General features: G+C 53.3%; 1 protein-coding gene across 1 annotated transcript in view; it reads left to right on the forward strand.

The window, feature by feature from the left end:
- The window catches only part of ARFGAP3 (ARF GTPase activating protein 3), a 47,360-nt gene extending 31,238 nt beyond the window's left edge, over positions 1-16,122 (forward strand). The window contains exons 12-16 of the mRNA XM_080810011.1: positions 1,614-1,745; positions 6,817-6,940; positions 7,582-7,672; positions 13,632-13,753; positions 15,054-16,122. Coding sequence (XP_080666137.1) covers positions 1,614-1,745; positions 6,817-6,940; positions 7,582-7,672; positions 13,632-13,753; positions 15,054-15,071 — 487 coding nt within the window. The 3' untranslated portion in view covers positions 15,072-16,122. The remainder of the gene's footprint in view (positions 1-1,613; positions 1,746-6,816; positions 6,941-7,581; positions 7,673-13,631; positions 13,754-15,053) is intronic.
- Positions 16,123-16,611: the final 489 nt, after the last annotated feature.

Consider the following 16,611-nt stretch of genomic DNA (forward strand, 5'->3'; position numbering starts at 1 on the left):
GTATTTTTTAAATTTCTCGTTGACTCGGTCTTAATCCTTTTGCTTGGGCCCTTACAAATAAGTCTCTCAGATAATTGAAGATGACTTTCCAGGCCTGTGTGCCTCCCACATTTTGGAAGCCCTGTTTCTCTGAACCACTTGAAGACTCTGTCCAAGTCTCCTCTCGAGAGAGGAGAGCGCAGGGGTCCGGGCTCACCCCCACGCCAGCCACGGAGAGAGTCGGGCCCGTTCCCCGCTGACACGCAGATCTGCTCTGAACCTCCATCGGCCTTCCTGGGGAGACAAGGCCCGTGTAACGAGATTTGCTCTTAATGACCCCCTCGCTAGAGAAGGCAGAAGCCACTTTTGGAAATTCCGCTTTCTTTCTATTATCCATGTAAAGTCACACACCATGTGCTTCAAACAGCAAGTTTATCCTTTCTTGCTTTTTTTTTTTTTTAACCAAAAAGAGGATGTTTGTTCTCAACATTCCCACCCCAAAAACCTTAGCTCATCTGGGCCCTTGGCCTGTCTGTTCTCGAAGGTTCCTGCTGCCCCCTTTGATTACAGGCCCCTCTGGCCACCCAGGCTTTCCGTCTCTGTAGGACTTCTTAGGACGTCAGAGCTTGGTGCTCGCTGTGTATCCCGTGAGCTGCTTTCCTTACTCCGCAGAAAGACTGGGTGACATTTTTGAAATCCTCGACAGCTCTTGCATCATCCTTCCTTTCTCAGGACCTAAGCCTTGGAATCTGCTCCTTCCAAACGTCTCAAACCCCACCTTTAAAAGGAGCGCATATCTGGCAGGGCCATTTTCCATCCCAGGCTGTTGTGAATTCTGAGGAGCCCTGGCACGTCCTCCTCCCCCATCAGTCTCTGCCATGTTCCAGACAAACCCTGCGCTCGTGGTCAGAGAGTGCGTGGTCACACACAGGACCGAAGCTGCCACTGAGTTTTGCTCTTGGAGCAAGGCCCTGCTCGGTGATGCTCGGCTAATGAGAGGGTAAACTGATCTAGAAGGCCAGCATCTTACAGACCAAGTTTGCTCCAAGCTCCAGGCTGCAGAGTGGTCCAGGAATTGGGCGTCCAGAGCTGTGCGTCTGACCCGAGGAGGGGGCCGAGGAGCATCACTTACCTGAAGTGATTGGGAGTTGTTAGGACTGATGGCTTCCACGGGGCTAACACGTCAGGCCGACAAGGTGGCTTTGGTGGGGTTTTTGTTGTGACTGTGGGTAAAGACACTCAGAGCTGTCGTGTGCTAGCGGATGGGCTAGGTTTTGCTGCAGTGACAATTATCCCCCATCTTAAAGGCTAAAGGTGGTTTACTTCTCGTTCAGCTGAGGGTACAGGTGGTTGTCCAGATTACCTGGCCTGTGGATGGCACCTTGATTTTCCTGATGGACGGAATCTTCTCCTGCCTGAGGCTATAGCACCTGGAAAACACCACCTTGTCTTCCATGGGGTGTGGGAAGGGGGTACTGGGCACTTCGGAGGCCTGGGAAATGGCCCTCCTCGTACCTGCTCCTGCCTCCTTGGTCAGCTCTAGTCACGTGGCCGCTCCCGCATTCAAGGACCAGGGACTGTAGTGTGGATGACATCAGGAAGGTCTCCCAAGTCACTGTCACTGTTTCATACAGGTACTTGGACGAGCCGGTGGAGTTCCGAAGCAGCTCTTTTTCCAGCTGGGAAGACGGCTCAGACTCCTACTGGAAAAAAGAGACCATCAAAGATGCTGACGCCGTCCTGAAAACCACAGGCTATTCAGACAGGTAAGAACACAAAACAGAGGGACTGGAACTCGTGCGGCCACACGTCTCTGGGGAAATTCTCTAAAGATTAGTCAATGATTTTATTCAACGATTGCAAGAATATTCTTTGCATCTTGGTCTCTTTTCTGCCTTTGCAATCTGGCCTTTCCCAGAATGTCCTATAAATGGAATCATACAGTAACTGGCCTTGTAGACGGGCTTTTTTGACTTTTCCTAGTGCATTTGAGACTCCGGTCGTGACGTTGTGTGCCTTCTCTGTTGAGTCGTTTCTCCATTCACCTGCCAAAGGACTATCTCCAGTTGTTGGTGATTATGAATGAAAGACTTTTTAACCTCCTGTCCAAACCAGGGAGCTGTTGAGAGTGCAGGGAGACGTGACGAGGGTTGGGACAAGAGGTGCAGCCTGGGCGTGTGCTGGGTGACAGGAGGACTCTCCTTTGGTGTCCTGCGTGATGTGGGGTCGCAGCTAACGTTCATTACCACGTGCTCAGTGTTTACTGATGGATCTGTGGAGCCGATGAGTGAGATGACTGGGCTGTTTAAATAGGAAAATTCCTTCAGATTTTGGGTGCTTTGGATATTTAATCATGTTTTTATTAGAATTTTCAGACTTTTTATTTTTTATTTATTTATTTTTTAATTTTATTTATTTATTTGACAGACAGAGATCACAAGTAGGCAGAGAGGCAGGCAGAGAGGGAGGAGGAAGCAGGCTCCCTGCTGAGCAGAGAGCCCGATGTGGGACTTGATCCCAGGACCCTGAGATCATGACCTGAGCCGAAGGCAGAGGCCTCAACACACTGAGCCACCCAGGCGCCCCGTGAATTTTCAGACTTTTTAAAGTGGTCTGAAATCCTTCTACAAAATGACCACTGTCAGCTTTTTAAAAAGTAAAATGGCATTGATATGCATTATAAATGAGAAATGCATTTGCCTCACCTCAAATTAGTTTAACCTATTTGGTCTGGATTTTTTTGTTTGTTTTCATTTTGTGTGCTGAGAACACATTAGGATCCATACTTTTAGCGAATCCCAAGTATGTACAACAGGATTATTTACTGTAGCCCCCTGTATTGTCCTTTCCATCCCCAGAACGTATTCCTCTTGTAAATGCAAGTTTGTACTCTTTGAATATCTGCCCATTTCCCCTACCTCCAAGCCCATGGGAAACACTATTCTACTCTCTGTTTCTGTGAGTTTGACTTTTTTAATTTTTTAATTTATTTATTTATTTATTTGACAGCCAGAGATCACAAGTAGGCAGAGAGGCAGGCAGAGAGAGAGGGGAAGAAGGCTCCCTGCTGAACAGAGAGCCCGATGCGGGGCTCGATCCCAGGACCCTGAGATCATGACCCGAGCCGAAGGCAGAGGCCTTAACCCACTGAGCCACCCAGGTGCACCGAGTTTGACGTTTTTTTTTAAAAGATTTTATTTATTTGAGAGAAAGAGAAAGAGAGAGCACAAGCAGGTGGCGGGGGGTGGTAGGGAAGGGCAGAGAGAGAAGCAGACTCCCCGCTGAGCAGGGAGCCCTAGGTGGGACTCAGTCCCAGGACCCCAAGATCATGACTCGAGCTGAAGGCAGACACTAAACCAACGGAGCCACCCAGGTGCCCCGACTTTTTTTTAAATTTTAGGTTCCGCATAGAAATGAAATTGTACAGTATTTTTCTTTCTCTGTCTGATTGATTTCACTTAGCACAATGTCCTCCAGGTTCATCCATGTTGTCACAAATGGCAGGATTCCCTTTTTTTAATGGCCGAGTAGTGTTCCATTGTATACGTATTTTCTTATCCATTCATCCGTCAACAGACACTTAAGTGACTGTTTCTGTGTCTTGGCTACTTTGAATAACGCTGCAGTGAGCTTGGGAGGGCAGCGATCTCGAGATCCTAACGTTGTTTTCTTCGCTCACGCCCCGAGGTGGGATTGCTGGATTAACTGGTAGTTCTATTTTCAGTGTTTAGAGGGACCTCGGTGCGGGTTTTCTCTGTGGCTGTGCTAATTTACATTCATTTCCACCAACAGTGCACGGGGCTTCCTTTTCTCCGCTTCCCATCAGTACGCAGCTCTTCTGGTAATCGCCGTCCGAGCGCGTGTGAGCGGTTGTCTCACTTGTGCTTCTGATTTGCATTTCCCTGACGATGAGCGACGTGGAGCATCTTTTCAGATACTCGTTGGCCGTAAACTACCTTCTTGGAACTGCTTTTGCTGTGTTTCACACTTTCTGGTGTGTGGTGTTTCCATTGTCATTTGTTTTCAAGAGATTTTCATTGCCCTTTTGATTTCCTCTTTGCCCCACTGGTTGTCCAGGAGTGTGTTGTTAACTTGTGAATTTTCCAGGTTTCCTCTGCTTGTTGATTTCTACTGTCAGCCATTGTGGTTGCAAGACACTTAATAGGACTTCAGTCTCGACTTTTAAGATCTAGCATATGATTTAAATGTGTTTTGTGACCTGATACATGATTTGTCCTGGAGAATGTTGTGTGTGTGCTTGAAACTCTGCTGCTATTAGATGGAACGTCTGGGACGTGGCCGTTTGTCCATTTGGTCTGTAGTATTGTTCAAGTCCGGTTTTTCTTGATCTTCTGTCTGGGTGATCTCTCCGTTATTGAAAGTGGGGACCTGACGTCTTCTACCGTGATCGCAGTGCTCTTTGTCCCCTCAGATCTGTTAGTATTTGTGTCATAAATTTAGGCGAGCCCCTCTGTGCTTACAGTTGTTATATCCTCCTGACGAATTGCCCTCTTTCTTATTACATAATGACCTTTGTCTCTTGTTACAGTTTTTGTATTTTATTTTGTTTTATTTTATTTTATTATTTATTTTGAGGCAGGGAGGAGCAGAGGGAGAGGGAGACAGTCTCCAGCAGACACCCCGCTGAGTGTGGAGCCTGACATGGGGCTTGACCCCACGACCCCAAGATCATGACCTAAGCCGAAATCATGAGTCAGACACTCAACCCACTGTGCCACCCAGGCGCCCCTCCGTTCACGTTCTTATGTTATTAATTACCATTCATCAGTTCAGCTCACACAGCTCCTTTCGGCATTTCTGTGATGCCAGCCTGGTGGCCCGCAGGGCGCCCTTTCTTGTTGGTGTTCCAGCACTTTGGGTATGTCATCCCGCTGTCCCCTGGCCTGCTGGCTTTCTGCCGGGAAGTCTGCTGGGGGCCCTACAGGGATTTCATTGTACGTGAAGAGTTTTTTCCCTCGCAGCTCTCAAAATATTTTTTTTTCCTTATGCTCTGCTTTTTATTCCCGTGACTTACGCATTTCGGAACTGGAGACCTGCATCTCCCTTTCGCCCGCTTCGCTCACCCCCTCTTACGCCTTCTGTCTGGTTATCGTCATTTGTTCTCTGTGGTTTTAATTCTTTTTTTCTGTTTGTTTTTTGTGTGTTTTGTTTTGTTTTGTTTTAGTTTTAGTTCTGAGTCTGCCTTTTGTTTGTTTATTCTTTTTGCTTTTAGATTCCATTGGAGTCATGTGGGATTTATCTTTCTCTCTTTTTGTTTGTGATTTTTGACAGTTTTATTAAAATGTGTCTTGGTGAAGGTCTCTTCGGGTTGAACCTCTTCGGGGACTTTGAGCTTCATGTACCTGAGTTTCCACATCTTCAGATTTGAGAAGTGTATAGTCATTATTTCTTTAAATAAGCTTTTTGCCCTTTCCTCTCTCTCTTCTCTTGATGGAGTTGATTCTCCCATATTGTATTATCTCTTTTCCCATAATACATACATTTTTTTCGTATGGTGTCCCATAATTCACATAGGTTTTCTTCCCCTTTCCATTCTTTTTTCTTTTTTCTCCTACCGGGGTAATTTTAAGTGACCTGTTTTCGAGTTCACAGATTGTTTCTTCTGCTGGATTAAGTTTGCCACTGACGTCCGCCGTTGCATTTCTCAGCTCCAGAGTTTCTGTCTGATTCAGTTTTATGACTCCGTCTCCGTGTCAAACTGCTGGTTTTGCTGGTGTACTGTTTTCCTGATTTTTGTCGAGTTGGGTGTGTTCTTGTAGGTTGCTGAGCTTTCTTAAAATAATTACTTTGAGGGGCACCTGGGTGGCTCAGTGGGTTAAGCCTCTGCCTTCAGCTCGGGTCATGATCTCAGGGTCCTGGGATCAAGTCCCGCATCGGGCTCTCTGCTCAGCGGGGAGCCTGCTTCCTTCTCTTTCTCTCTGCCTGCCTCTCTGCCTCCTTGTGATCTCTCTCTCTCTGTCAAATAAATAAATAAAATCTTTAAAAAAAAATAATTACTTTGAAATCTGTCAGGCAATTCCTTGGGGTCAGTTATCGGAGAACTATTGCGTCCCCTCTGTGGCATCTTGTTTCCTTGATTTTTCATGCTCCTTGGGGTCTTGCGTTGCTGTCTTTGCATTTGAAGAAGCGTCACCTCCTTCTGTCTCTACTGACTGGCTTGGGGTGACAAATGCCTTCAGCATTTGTCAATGCTAGGGATTCTGAAACTTTCTCAGACCTTTCCTTTTTTTTTAAAATTAAATAAGTATATAATGTGTTATTGGTTTCAGGGGTACAGGTTCGTGATTCATCAGTCCTACATACTTCCCAGCGCTCACCGTAGCACACACGCTCCCCAGGGTCCATCACGCTGCCTCTGATGAGTACTGCTATGTTTCTGGCATCTCCCAGCCCCTAAGCCATGCAGATCACCTCAGTGTTCCGGGAAGGGTGGGAAAGAAGAGGCCTCCTGTGCAGTGTCCCACACAGCTGGGGAGATCAGGCACCCACTTACCACCCTCCCACCTCCCCCCGTGGGAGATACTGTGGGCCAAGCGGATCTCCTGTGGTGCTGAGCTGTTCCACCGGGGCGGGGGGCCGGGGGTGACCCAGGCAAAGCGAAACTGTTCCTCTTACCCTCTTCAGTGGGTCTGGTCTTGGATTGTTTGCTCCAACAGTGTGCCGGGACCTGTCTGTTGCTCTCCTACACACCCATAAAGGCATTCTTGCCTGTGGACGATGGCCAAAATCGGTGTTCTATAGGGGGATGATGGTAAAAAAATTTCTGTTCCATTGTCTTGCTGACGTCACTCCTGTTTTGGCTGTTGTTCGTTGTAGATCGACCGCTCGCCGTAAGCCAGACTACGAGCCAGTTGGAAATACAGATGAGGCTCAGAAGAAGTTTGGGAATGTCAAAGCCATATCGTCAGATATGTACTTCGGAAGACAAGCCCAAGCTGATGTAAGTGTCTGGAGAGTTTGCGTGTGGGCCCCGCAGAGCAGGAAGCGAGCAGGGACATGAGGGTCAGGGCAAGAGGTGATAGGCACAGAGCGAGGTGGACTCGGGCTGCGAGAGGCCGCTGCCCCTGGGAGCTGGCATCAGGACTCGAACCCAGGTCTTCCTGACCACTCCCCCTGGCAGCCCCAGCTGGACGCGCAGCTGGCGGGTAGGGACCAGGTCTCATGTTTCTCCAATTCCTTTATCAGTATTTTGAACAGACATCCATTTCCTATCTTTGGAATAAATTTCCAGCCATTTTCAATGCAGATGTAATTTACTTAATTTTTAAATTATTATTAATGAAGTCAAAGGAAGTAGACTTGTGTTTGGAGGGTACATATACTTACCTTCAGCTTGTTGCATCTTAAGGAGTCTCGCCAAGCAGAGGGATCTTACGGCAACAGGGGGGCCTGAGGCTTTGTTCTAACGTGGGCGCACCTGCGCCGAGGTCTGGGAGGGGCGCGTCGCTGACTGCCGTGCCCTTGCGCTCCGCTTTTCCCTCGTACTCGGCAGTGCTCAGATGTCGGCTCCGAGCTGATGGTCTTTGCATAATTGCTCACAGTATTTGGAACCTAACATTTCCTATTCCTTGTCTTCTCCAGTATGAGACCAGGGCTCGGCTGGAGAGGCTTTCGGCGAGTTCCTCCATCAGCTCAGCCGATCTGTTCGACGAGCAGAGGAAGCAGCCGGCAGGTACGGAGCGGGGGGCGGGGGGGCGGGGGGGCGGGGGGGGGGCTCACAAGCTTGGTGGCCACTGTGTCCACAGCACCAATGTGGTTTCTTTGCACAGAACTTCGTACTTTTCTTTCTCTCTTTCTTTTTTTTTAAGGATTTTATTTATTTATTTGACCGAGAGGAGAGAGACAGCAAGAGAGGGAACACAAGCAGAGGGGAGTGGGAGAGGGAGAAGCAGGCTTCCCGCCGAGCAGGGAGCCCAATGCAGGGCTCGATCCCAGGACCCTGGGGTCGTGACCTGAGCCGAAGGCAGATGCTTAATGACTGAGCCACCCAGGTGCCCCAAACTTTGTACTTTTCCAAGATTATCAGCAACTGTTATATGATGCTTTTCCTCCTCTGTGAGTTAGAGCAGAAATTACTGTTATTCCAGGCTTCGTGCGTCAGGAAACCGGGTCACGACATTTCACCAGTGTCCCCTAGGTTGCCCGGCAAGTCTTCCTAAAACAGTGTCTCCTAGTCCAGTGGGAACGTGGTGGCTGATGTGTGGTATCGCGGCCTTGCAGGGGGACAGCCCTGGGCTCCTAGCATCACTGGCCGCTCCCTGCCTGAGACCTTGAGTCTTTCATGGCACTTACAGCCTCTGATTCTCCTCTGCGAAGTGGCTGGGTAGTATGTCCCTCACAAGGCGACACTGAGGCTTCAGTCACGTGGGGGTCTGGCACAGGGCCCGGGGGAGGCAGAAGCAGATAGAAAGGGGACTGCATCAGGCTCCGTCTTCCAGGGAAGGCAGAATGTGGCCTTGGGAACAGGCAGGTAGAGAGGAACTTGCTGTCTCCCCCATCCCTCTTAGGGTCCAGACCCCTTTGAGGAGAGTCTGGGAGCCGCAGGGAGCGCCCCTCAGAGCCCGGGCCCACCATGGACGCCCAGAGCCGTGCCACTCTCCACTTGTACCTCTGGGTCCTTGAGCCGTGTTGGATCCCGCCCCAAGCCTCAGCCAGGCCACAGGGCTAGGGGAAGGCTATGTGTCCCTCCTGTGTCACAGCTAAGGGTCAAGGAGCAGTGTCCTCTAGGGTCATTTCAGGAACTCGCTTGGCAGGGCAGCCCAAGGGGAGGGGATCTCCCAGGCCCAGGACCACCTGCACTCCCTCACTCCCGGCCCTGGAGGAGCTGGCCGCGGGCACAGCTGACCAGCGTGGGCAGCCACCAACAACAGCTGTTTTCTGAATCCTTGAGTGAGTCCTTTCTGAGTCCTGAGTGAGAAACGGCCTCAAGAGAGAAGGTTGTAGGGCAGACCCGAGTGCCTGGGACCTTCAGAGATGGGGTGCGGGGATGTTAGAGGATCCCGTGGCCCTCGGAGCACAGTGAGCGCGCCAGGCTGCCGGCTGCTGTGGGAAGGAGCGTCCCAGCCCGGAGAGTCTGCTGACCCCAGGGACTGGTTGGGGGTGCTCGATGCTGTACCTCAGCCTCACACAGTGGGGTGGGGGCTCTCCGTCAGGCCCCTTTCTGAGCTGTTTTCTGCACAGAGTCTGGGTAGGGGCAGGGTGGCTCCCGGACCTGTGTTCTCACCTCAAGGCTCTCAGCGTCCTAGCCTCTTGTCAGGGCCACTTCCTCCTCGGCCTGCCCGAGCAGAGGGGTGCTGGCCCTGCACCCTCCGGGAGGGGAGGCTCTCCGCAGCCCCACTTAGGCCCCCCCACCTACCGTGGGCCAGTTCTGGGTTACCTCACAGCCCTGGCAGGGGTCAGATCAGCCCAGAGAACCTGACCTGTTGAAAATCGCCCCCCACCCAGCTGTGTGTGTTTTTGTAATTCAAGCCCTGAAACATTGTTTGTTAGGAAAAAAAAAAAAAAAGCAAAAAAAATATTTGGAGATCAGATGAAAACAGCCTGTCCAATTGTTGAAGGAAAATTGTGGTCAGCCTATGTTTACTTTCCTGTCCCCTTTCAGAGAACAAAGGTCCTTTAATTGTTTGGGCCTTGTGTGGGTCCCAGACAGACTCCGTCCCTGGGAACTCACGGTCAAGGTGAGGGTGCCCCCCGGCATGCCCACGGAGGGTGCCTCCTCCCCTCCCCGGCGCCCCGCCCTCTCTCCTCCGTCCAAGCCCACGGCTCCGACCCTGGTCACCCTCACTGTGCCTCTTCCATCAAGCCCGTCTTAAAAGTTGCCTTCAGGAACTGCCCCAAATGCAAGGGCATCGAACAGCTCTTATTAAATATTTACTTCTTGTTTGGAGTGCGTTTCAGCAAACAGCGAAAGCTGGTTTAAGAGACTGTTCTGTGTTGCTTACGTTGGAAGCTTTCCCGTCTGTGACGTATCAGTGTCGTCGAGTAGATGCTGATAAACCTTTCTAATTTCTTTGTGGTGGGGGGGACAGGTCCGGATCTGAAAGGCCTCCTGGTGGAGTAAAATGCTTCCTGGGGATGTGGTTAACCCGGGAGTCCTGACGTTGACTGAGGGCGTTTCCCTTTCAGGGTCTTGAAAGGGCCAGATGAGAAACAGCCGCGCGCACCCACAGCCCGTCTGGCCCAGCGTCGGTCCCCGTGGTCACACCCCAGAGCAGGGTCAGCTGGGGGACGTGGGACTGCCATCAACCGCGCCGACTTGCGAGGCGGCCCCTGAGGGCGCGGAAGGACAGCAGAGGCCCCTTTGGGAGCACCCCGGGAGCAGAAGTGGCCCCAGGCAGAAGCCTGTCCCCTTGGGGTGGTTCTTCCACGCTGGCTCAGGGCGCCCTTCGGGTTCCCGTGTGTTTGCTCCTGTCCCCTCGGGGCGCCTCGGCCAACCCCCCCTCGGCCAACCCAACCCCTTCCTCCTCACTCAGGCCCCGAGCCCGGCGCGCAGCCTCTTCGGGGCCTGCAGATCTCCGAGCACGGTTGGTTCTGTCTGGTCTGTGGGTGACCGTGTTGTCCTGCGTCGCAGATGTGCAGCGGCCTTGCCAGCCCAGATTCGGTCGTAGACTGGAGTGTTGGTGACGCTGGGCTGCTGGGCTGGTCGTGAACGCCGCCCCTGCGGCGCTTCTGCTCCTTCCGGAACTCGGCCGTCCTGTCACCGCGGACCTCCTTTCTCTCCGTTCGTCTCTGTTCCAGGGAAATGGGTACACGATGTTGCACTGCAGCCTTACTGTTTGAGGAGCGGGGAACTGCCCTGCGCTCCTCCCGCTCCTGCCCTGCAGAGCCGCCCTCCCGCCCGTCCCCGCCTCCCGCTGGGTTTTCAGAGTTCACCCTGGTCACGGCGGTGTCCAGTCCTGCCCCTGGCTGGTGTGCAGCTCCGCCACCCAGCGCCGGCCGGTGCCCGGCTCCCGTCCGCCCTTCCCGAGCGGCCCACACCGCCCTGTGCTCTCCCCGGAGCCAGGCCCTCCGAGGACCCTCTCCCCTCTGCGGCCAGAGCCCACCCCGGACAGGACCTGTCCGACCTCATCTCGCTGGTGTCCCCGGCCTTCCGGACCGACGTGGGGCCTCCACGCTGATGGCCTCCGACGGGCCTCTTCCCCTCTTGCCATCTTCCCGGTGGCTCGAGCCAGAATCCTGGGAGTCAGTCATCCTTCATTTCTCTCTTTCCCAGCAACTGCCACCCCCCCAACAGCCAGTTGGTCCAGAAGCTTCCTGGGGACACTCAGACGCATCCCCTCCCCCGCCACGGGTTTAGGCTCAGTGCAGCAGAGACGCCAAGACGCCTCTGACTGTGGCCACGCTCTCTTCTTATTGTTGTCAGTTGATTGTCTGTCTTCCTCAGGAGGCAGTTGATGTCCTTACCACGAAGCCCCCTGGGGCCATTATGGGACCGGATCGCAGGGAGATGGGGCACCTGACCTAGACCCCGGGTCGGGGAGCCTCTTCCTGAGGAAGCAGCTCGGGCTGTCATTTCCTGGAGCCCCGTGTGCGGCCGAGCACTTAGCCTGTGCTGCAGCCCTCAGCGGGGACACGGCACCCAGACGCCCGCGGAGGAAGGAGGCTTCACACCCACAGCAGACCTCTGGTCGAGCCCAGGGCCGCAGCTGGAGGGTGGGCAGGCGCCTCCTTGCCGGGGACCTGGCAGCTGCTCTGGGAGTTAGCAGGCTGCTTACGTTCCCGGGGGCTTAGCTCGTTAGTGAGGTTTAAGGAAGGAAGGAAGGTGCACGTTAACAGAGGCTAAATCAGACCCGAGTTTGTTTCTCTCTTACGTGTGATTCTGGGGGACAGTTCGGGATGTGCACGAGGGTCCCAGATGCCACGGAGCCAGGCCCTTTTCCTTCTTACTGCTCATGACCTCCACTTTGTACTTCACCTCCCGCCAATTATGGCTGCTCGAGCCCCAGGCATCACACCTGCATCCCAGGCAGCAGGAAGGAGGAAGAGGGCACGGAAAGGGCAGGCCCCAGCCCTGTAAGGCACTTCGGCTTAACACCCGGTGACCAGAACTCTGTCACCTGGACACACCTTGTTGCGGGGTTAGAACTGGGGAAGGGGAGGCGGGGAATGACGCTGGGAAACTGGTGTCATGTCAGGGTTGCGCGTGGTCAGGGAGGGGTCATGGCCCAGAGCCGGCGGCCTTAGCAGTGCTTGCCTCCTCACACATTTCTCCAGTTGGAAACTGTAGGCGGACGTGCTCCTGCTGTCCCCACTGCTGACCCCTGCTGTCCCTGCTATCCCCACTGCCGACCCCTGCTTCAGACCCACCCAGCCCTGGGGGCCTCGCCGGTGATGGCGCCGGCTGGGACCCTGGCCCTGTGCTCTCAGGATCTCATGCTGACTCCTTGCTTGCTCTAAAGACCCATCTTTAGTGGCTGGGCTGGGATTTGAACCCAAGATCCAGTGGCTGGGCGAAGGCTCCCTCCCTGCATGGTGGACGCGGGAGCCGTGCTGTGGATAAACACAGCGTCCCTTCCAGGCGGCATCCATGCAGAAGGATACACTCGTCCCTTCTGTGTGCTCTTGGGAGGGGGACTGGCTTCTGTTGCTGAAGGGGCAGGTGGGTGCACGGGGGCCGTGTGGGGGCCGCTGGGCGTGGCTCCCCAGAGGACCTGCAGGGTTGGGGCCCCCGAGCCCCTCCCGCTCCTCGTGACACCTCCGTGACAAAGGTCCACCACGAGAGCCTGCTTGTCAGCTTGGGGTTCACACCCCTTATCGTGATAACACTGACGCTCTTCACCTGTGTCGGTGGAAACAGCGCCGCTGCTTGTGTCGGGCACCCAACGGGGATGCCGAGAAACCCAGCCGCGGCGGCCTCGGGAAGGAAGGCAGGCGTCTGGCTCTACCCAGTGAATGGGGCTCCAGCTCAGTCTCGGAACAGCCTCAGAGAGACACTTAGCCTCTGGCTCGCCTCCCTGGGGACCCTCCCTTCCTCCTGTCCTGCGGCATGCTTCCTCCCCCCACCCCCACGCTTGGCGAGTGAGGGGTCTGGCGGCCGCAGCAGGGCCTTGGCCCCACCGGTGACCCCGGAGCAGGCGGACAGCTCCTCTCCCTTGGAGATACACGAGGCCCAGGAAGGCTCTGATCGGCCAGGCCTGGGTCCCCTGCCCACCCCTCTGACCGGAGTCCCGGGGGCTCCCCGGAGGAAGGGAGGGGGCTTGCACAGAAGGAGGGGGAAGGGATGCTGAGCACATGCAAAGCAGAGATGTCTGTCCGTCTGCCCTTTACCGAGTACTTACCCGTTGGATCTGGGGTTGAACACCCTCGGGGGGAGACCAGGAACCCAGAGACGGTGAGGAAGCTCTCCACAGACACACAGCTTCAGAGGGGCAGGGCCAGCTTTGAACCCCTGTCGGCCACAAGGCCCAGCACTGCATCTCCTCTCATGTGGCGTCTTGTAGCTGGTTCGTGGTGAGGCTGGCACCAAGTCCTGACCCCAGCGCAGGCTTCCTCGCCCATAACCACAGCCGCTGCTCGTGGGCAGTGGGAGGGGAGGGGGACCCCACGTTCCCTGAGGTCATCAAGGGCCCCGGGCAGTGGCCGTGCTGTCTGTCGCAGCTGTGGAGTGACGGTGGGATCTGCTCTGTGTGCAGGAAACTACAGCCTCGCAAATGTGCTGCCCACGGCACCCGACATGGCCCAGTTCAAGCAGGGAGTGAGGTCCGTTGCTGGGAAGCTCTCGGTCTTTGCTAACGGAGTCATGACTTCCATTCAGGTCGGTGACGCTGGGGTGACGGGAGTGGAGCGGGGTGGTGGCTCAAAGCTTCGAAAGTGAGATTGGGACCACTCTTCAACTGCTGGCAGATTCGATTTCATAGTCTTGACTGATATGTGTGGGACAGAGTGACTCAGGCGGTCGTGAACACTAGAAATTGTCTTTTTATTCTTGTTTACATTTTCTAGTTGGTGACCCTAGGGGAACGGTTACAGGGGTTGTCCTGATCCTGAGTTACTTCTTTCCTATATTGGGACAGAGAAATAGTAAGAGGGAAATAAAAATGACCTATTACCCGCCCTCACGAGGAAAACTTCTGTTAACGCTTTGGTGTATTTCATGTTAGTTTCAGATTCCTATCCATATCCTTTTAAAATTCAAACAGGATTATATTGTATATATGATTTGACACTGTCTCTGATGTTTTGTTACAAGCATTTCCTAGGGTTTTTTTTTTTTTAAGATGTTATTTATTTGACACAGAGAGAGAGCACACGCGCGAGTGCAAGCAGTGGGGGGGGGGGCAGAGGGAGAAGCAGGCTCCCCACGGAGCAGAGAGCCCGATGCGGGGCTCGATCCCAGCACCCTGAGATCATGACCTGAGCCGAAGGCAGAGGCTTTAACCCACTGAGCCCCCCAGGCGCCCCCCCGGATGCTATTATTAACATAAAAACCTGACCAGGGGCAGCAGCACCTAATGGATGTGGCTCTGGTGCCTCTGGAGGGGCTTCCTATGGTGGGGGGGTGGGGACGGCCCCACAGGGAACGTCCCCTCAGCCCCAAGCCGCCTGCTCTTCTCACTGCCCTTATAGCTGTGGGTCAGAATCCCCAGGATCTTTTCATGTTCCTGAGGTCCGCTGAGCCCACGCCAGTCCTTCCAAGCAGGTGACATCTATAGCTTGTGGAAGGTCATCCCCGTGGTCTAGGTCACCCCCCATATCTTCATTTTCTGGCTGCAGAAGCAGACGTGCAAGGCCAAGCGGCTTCCGTGGGAGACGGCTCGGCTGAGCCAGAATTTCAGGGTTCAGGCTCCAGTGTGCACCCCTGCCCTCCCCTGACACCTGCCTCCCAGGGGCTCACCCCCCAGATACTCCCCCAACCCCCCACAGCGTCGAGCCGCAGATGCCGCACAGAGGCTGGGGGAAGAGTGCTCTTGTGGCTCAGGAAGCCAGGGCCACGAAGCTTCCAGTACCGTGGGGGGGGGATGGGGGGACGCGAGCCAGCCAGCCAGGCCGTGTAGTGCGCTCCCTGCGAGGACGCCCAGTGCGAATCCGCCCTCCTCTTGGTTCTCTCCCGGCAGGATCGCTATGGCTCCTAATACCCCTCGGCTGATACCTGTTCCCCGGGGAAACTCCTCCCTCCGTGACCCAGTGACCGCCTCGCAGACCGCAGCTGGGACCAGCAGATTGTTTTGCTACTTTGTCACATGGTATATATGCATTACTGGTTTTTAGCATTTCTTTGGAGAAATTCTCATTTTTGATGTAGTAGAAGCTTTATCGTAATTTCTGTTGTGCATTTCCTCCTGCACACGCCCCGCATTTGGGCAGAGGCATGCATATCCTTGCTCGATTTTCGTGGAATCTAGTTCCAGCAGCCGGAGGGCCTGGAGACCAGGGCTTCTCCCCACTCCAGGGACAAAGCCTTCCTTGTGGGGGTTGGGGGGTCAAGGGTCTTGGTGCTGAGTGACCTAGGGGCTGAGAGCCCCATGAGCCGCCGATGCTCCAGGGACCTGAAGAAACGAAATTCACAGCACACATTTCCTTCAGAAGGAAGCAAAGAATAAAAACAAAAGACCAAAAATGTCTAATTTGACAGATTGCTTCATTTATATTTATGCGTATTAAGGGGATTTCAAAATAATGTTGAAAGTCGTCTGTCCCTTTGTAAATGTTTATTTTGTATGATCTATAAATTAAAAAATAATTTTCGGTGAGTACTTTTAACAAACCTAAGCTTCTGCATTGCCAAGGGAATCAGTCTTTCCACATGGTGTTGCTTGAACCGGTGGGATCTGGGAGGTGAGAATTCCGAGTGTGTTTACGAACAGAGAGCTCACAGAATTCAAAACAAAGAAGATAGACCCATGGAAAAGATTTCAGTGTATGGGAGAAGAGTAGTTGTAACTGGGTAGTTTTGTTAATATTTTTTATCTTAATCTTGGTTTTCAAAAAATTACAGAATGTGTATAAATGAATAAAGACAAATAATTTGGCTGTGTTTTAGACAGCATTAGAATATATTGTTCAGCACAGTAAAATATATTTGAAATTTGATGAACCAGAAATGTGGTTTCCACTGAATATTTTGTGAATTTTTCTTAAAAGATCAAATTTGTAGACTAAACATAATAAACCCTTGCAGCAGATTGTGTCGCCTATTTTTTTCTTTTTTACAAAAACTTTTGTAACGAATCTGGTAACTCAGGGCTCCTGGTATAACGTGGGCGCACATTTGAATCGTGACGTAACTACGGATGCACCTGTTTCTAGTGGATGTTGGGTGTCGTGTTGTAGCCCAGGCGGTGGCAGGTGGGTTGTCCTTGTTGAAAGTGAGGACGCGCACAGTGGCCTCCTCCACGCCCGAGGTGCTGCTGTGACAAGGTGACACAGTCCTGGGGCGCTCACCAGAGCATCTGGAGTTTCTCACACCGCTGGAGGTCCCACCGGAAGTCCCGAGATCAAGGTGGCATCAGGGGTGATTTCTGGAGAGGTCTCTCCCCCTGGCTCCTGGAAGGCTGCCGCCGCTTTGTCTTCCAGCAGCCTCCCCTCTCCCAAGGGCACCAGCCCTCTGCAATCTGGGCCTCACCTCTCTTAACCTTAAGGACCTCCTTAAAGACCCACTCACTCTGGGAATTA

Source organism: Martes martes (genome assembly GCF_963455335.1).
Source record: "Martes martes genome assembly, chromosome: 8".
In the NCBI taxonomy this organism is placed as follows: domain Eukaryota; kingdom Metazoa; phylum Chordata; class Mammalia; order Carnivora; family Mustelidae; genus Martes; species Martes martes.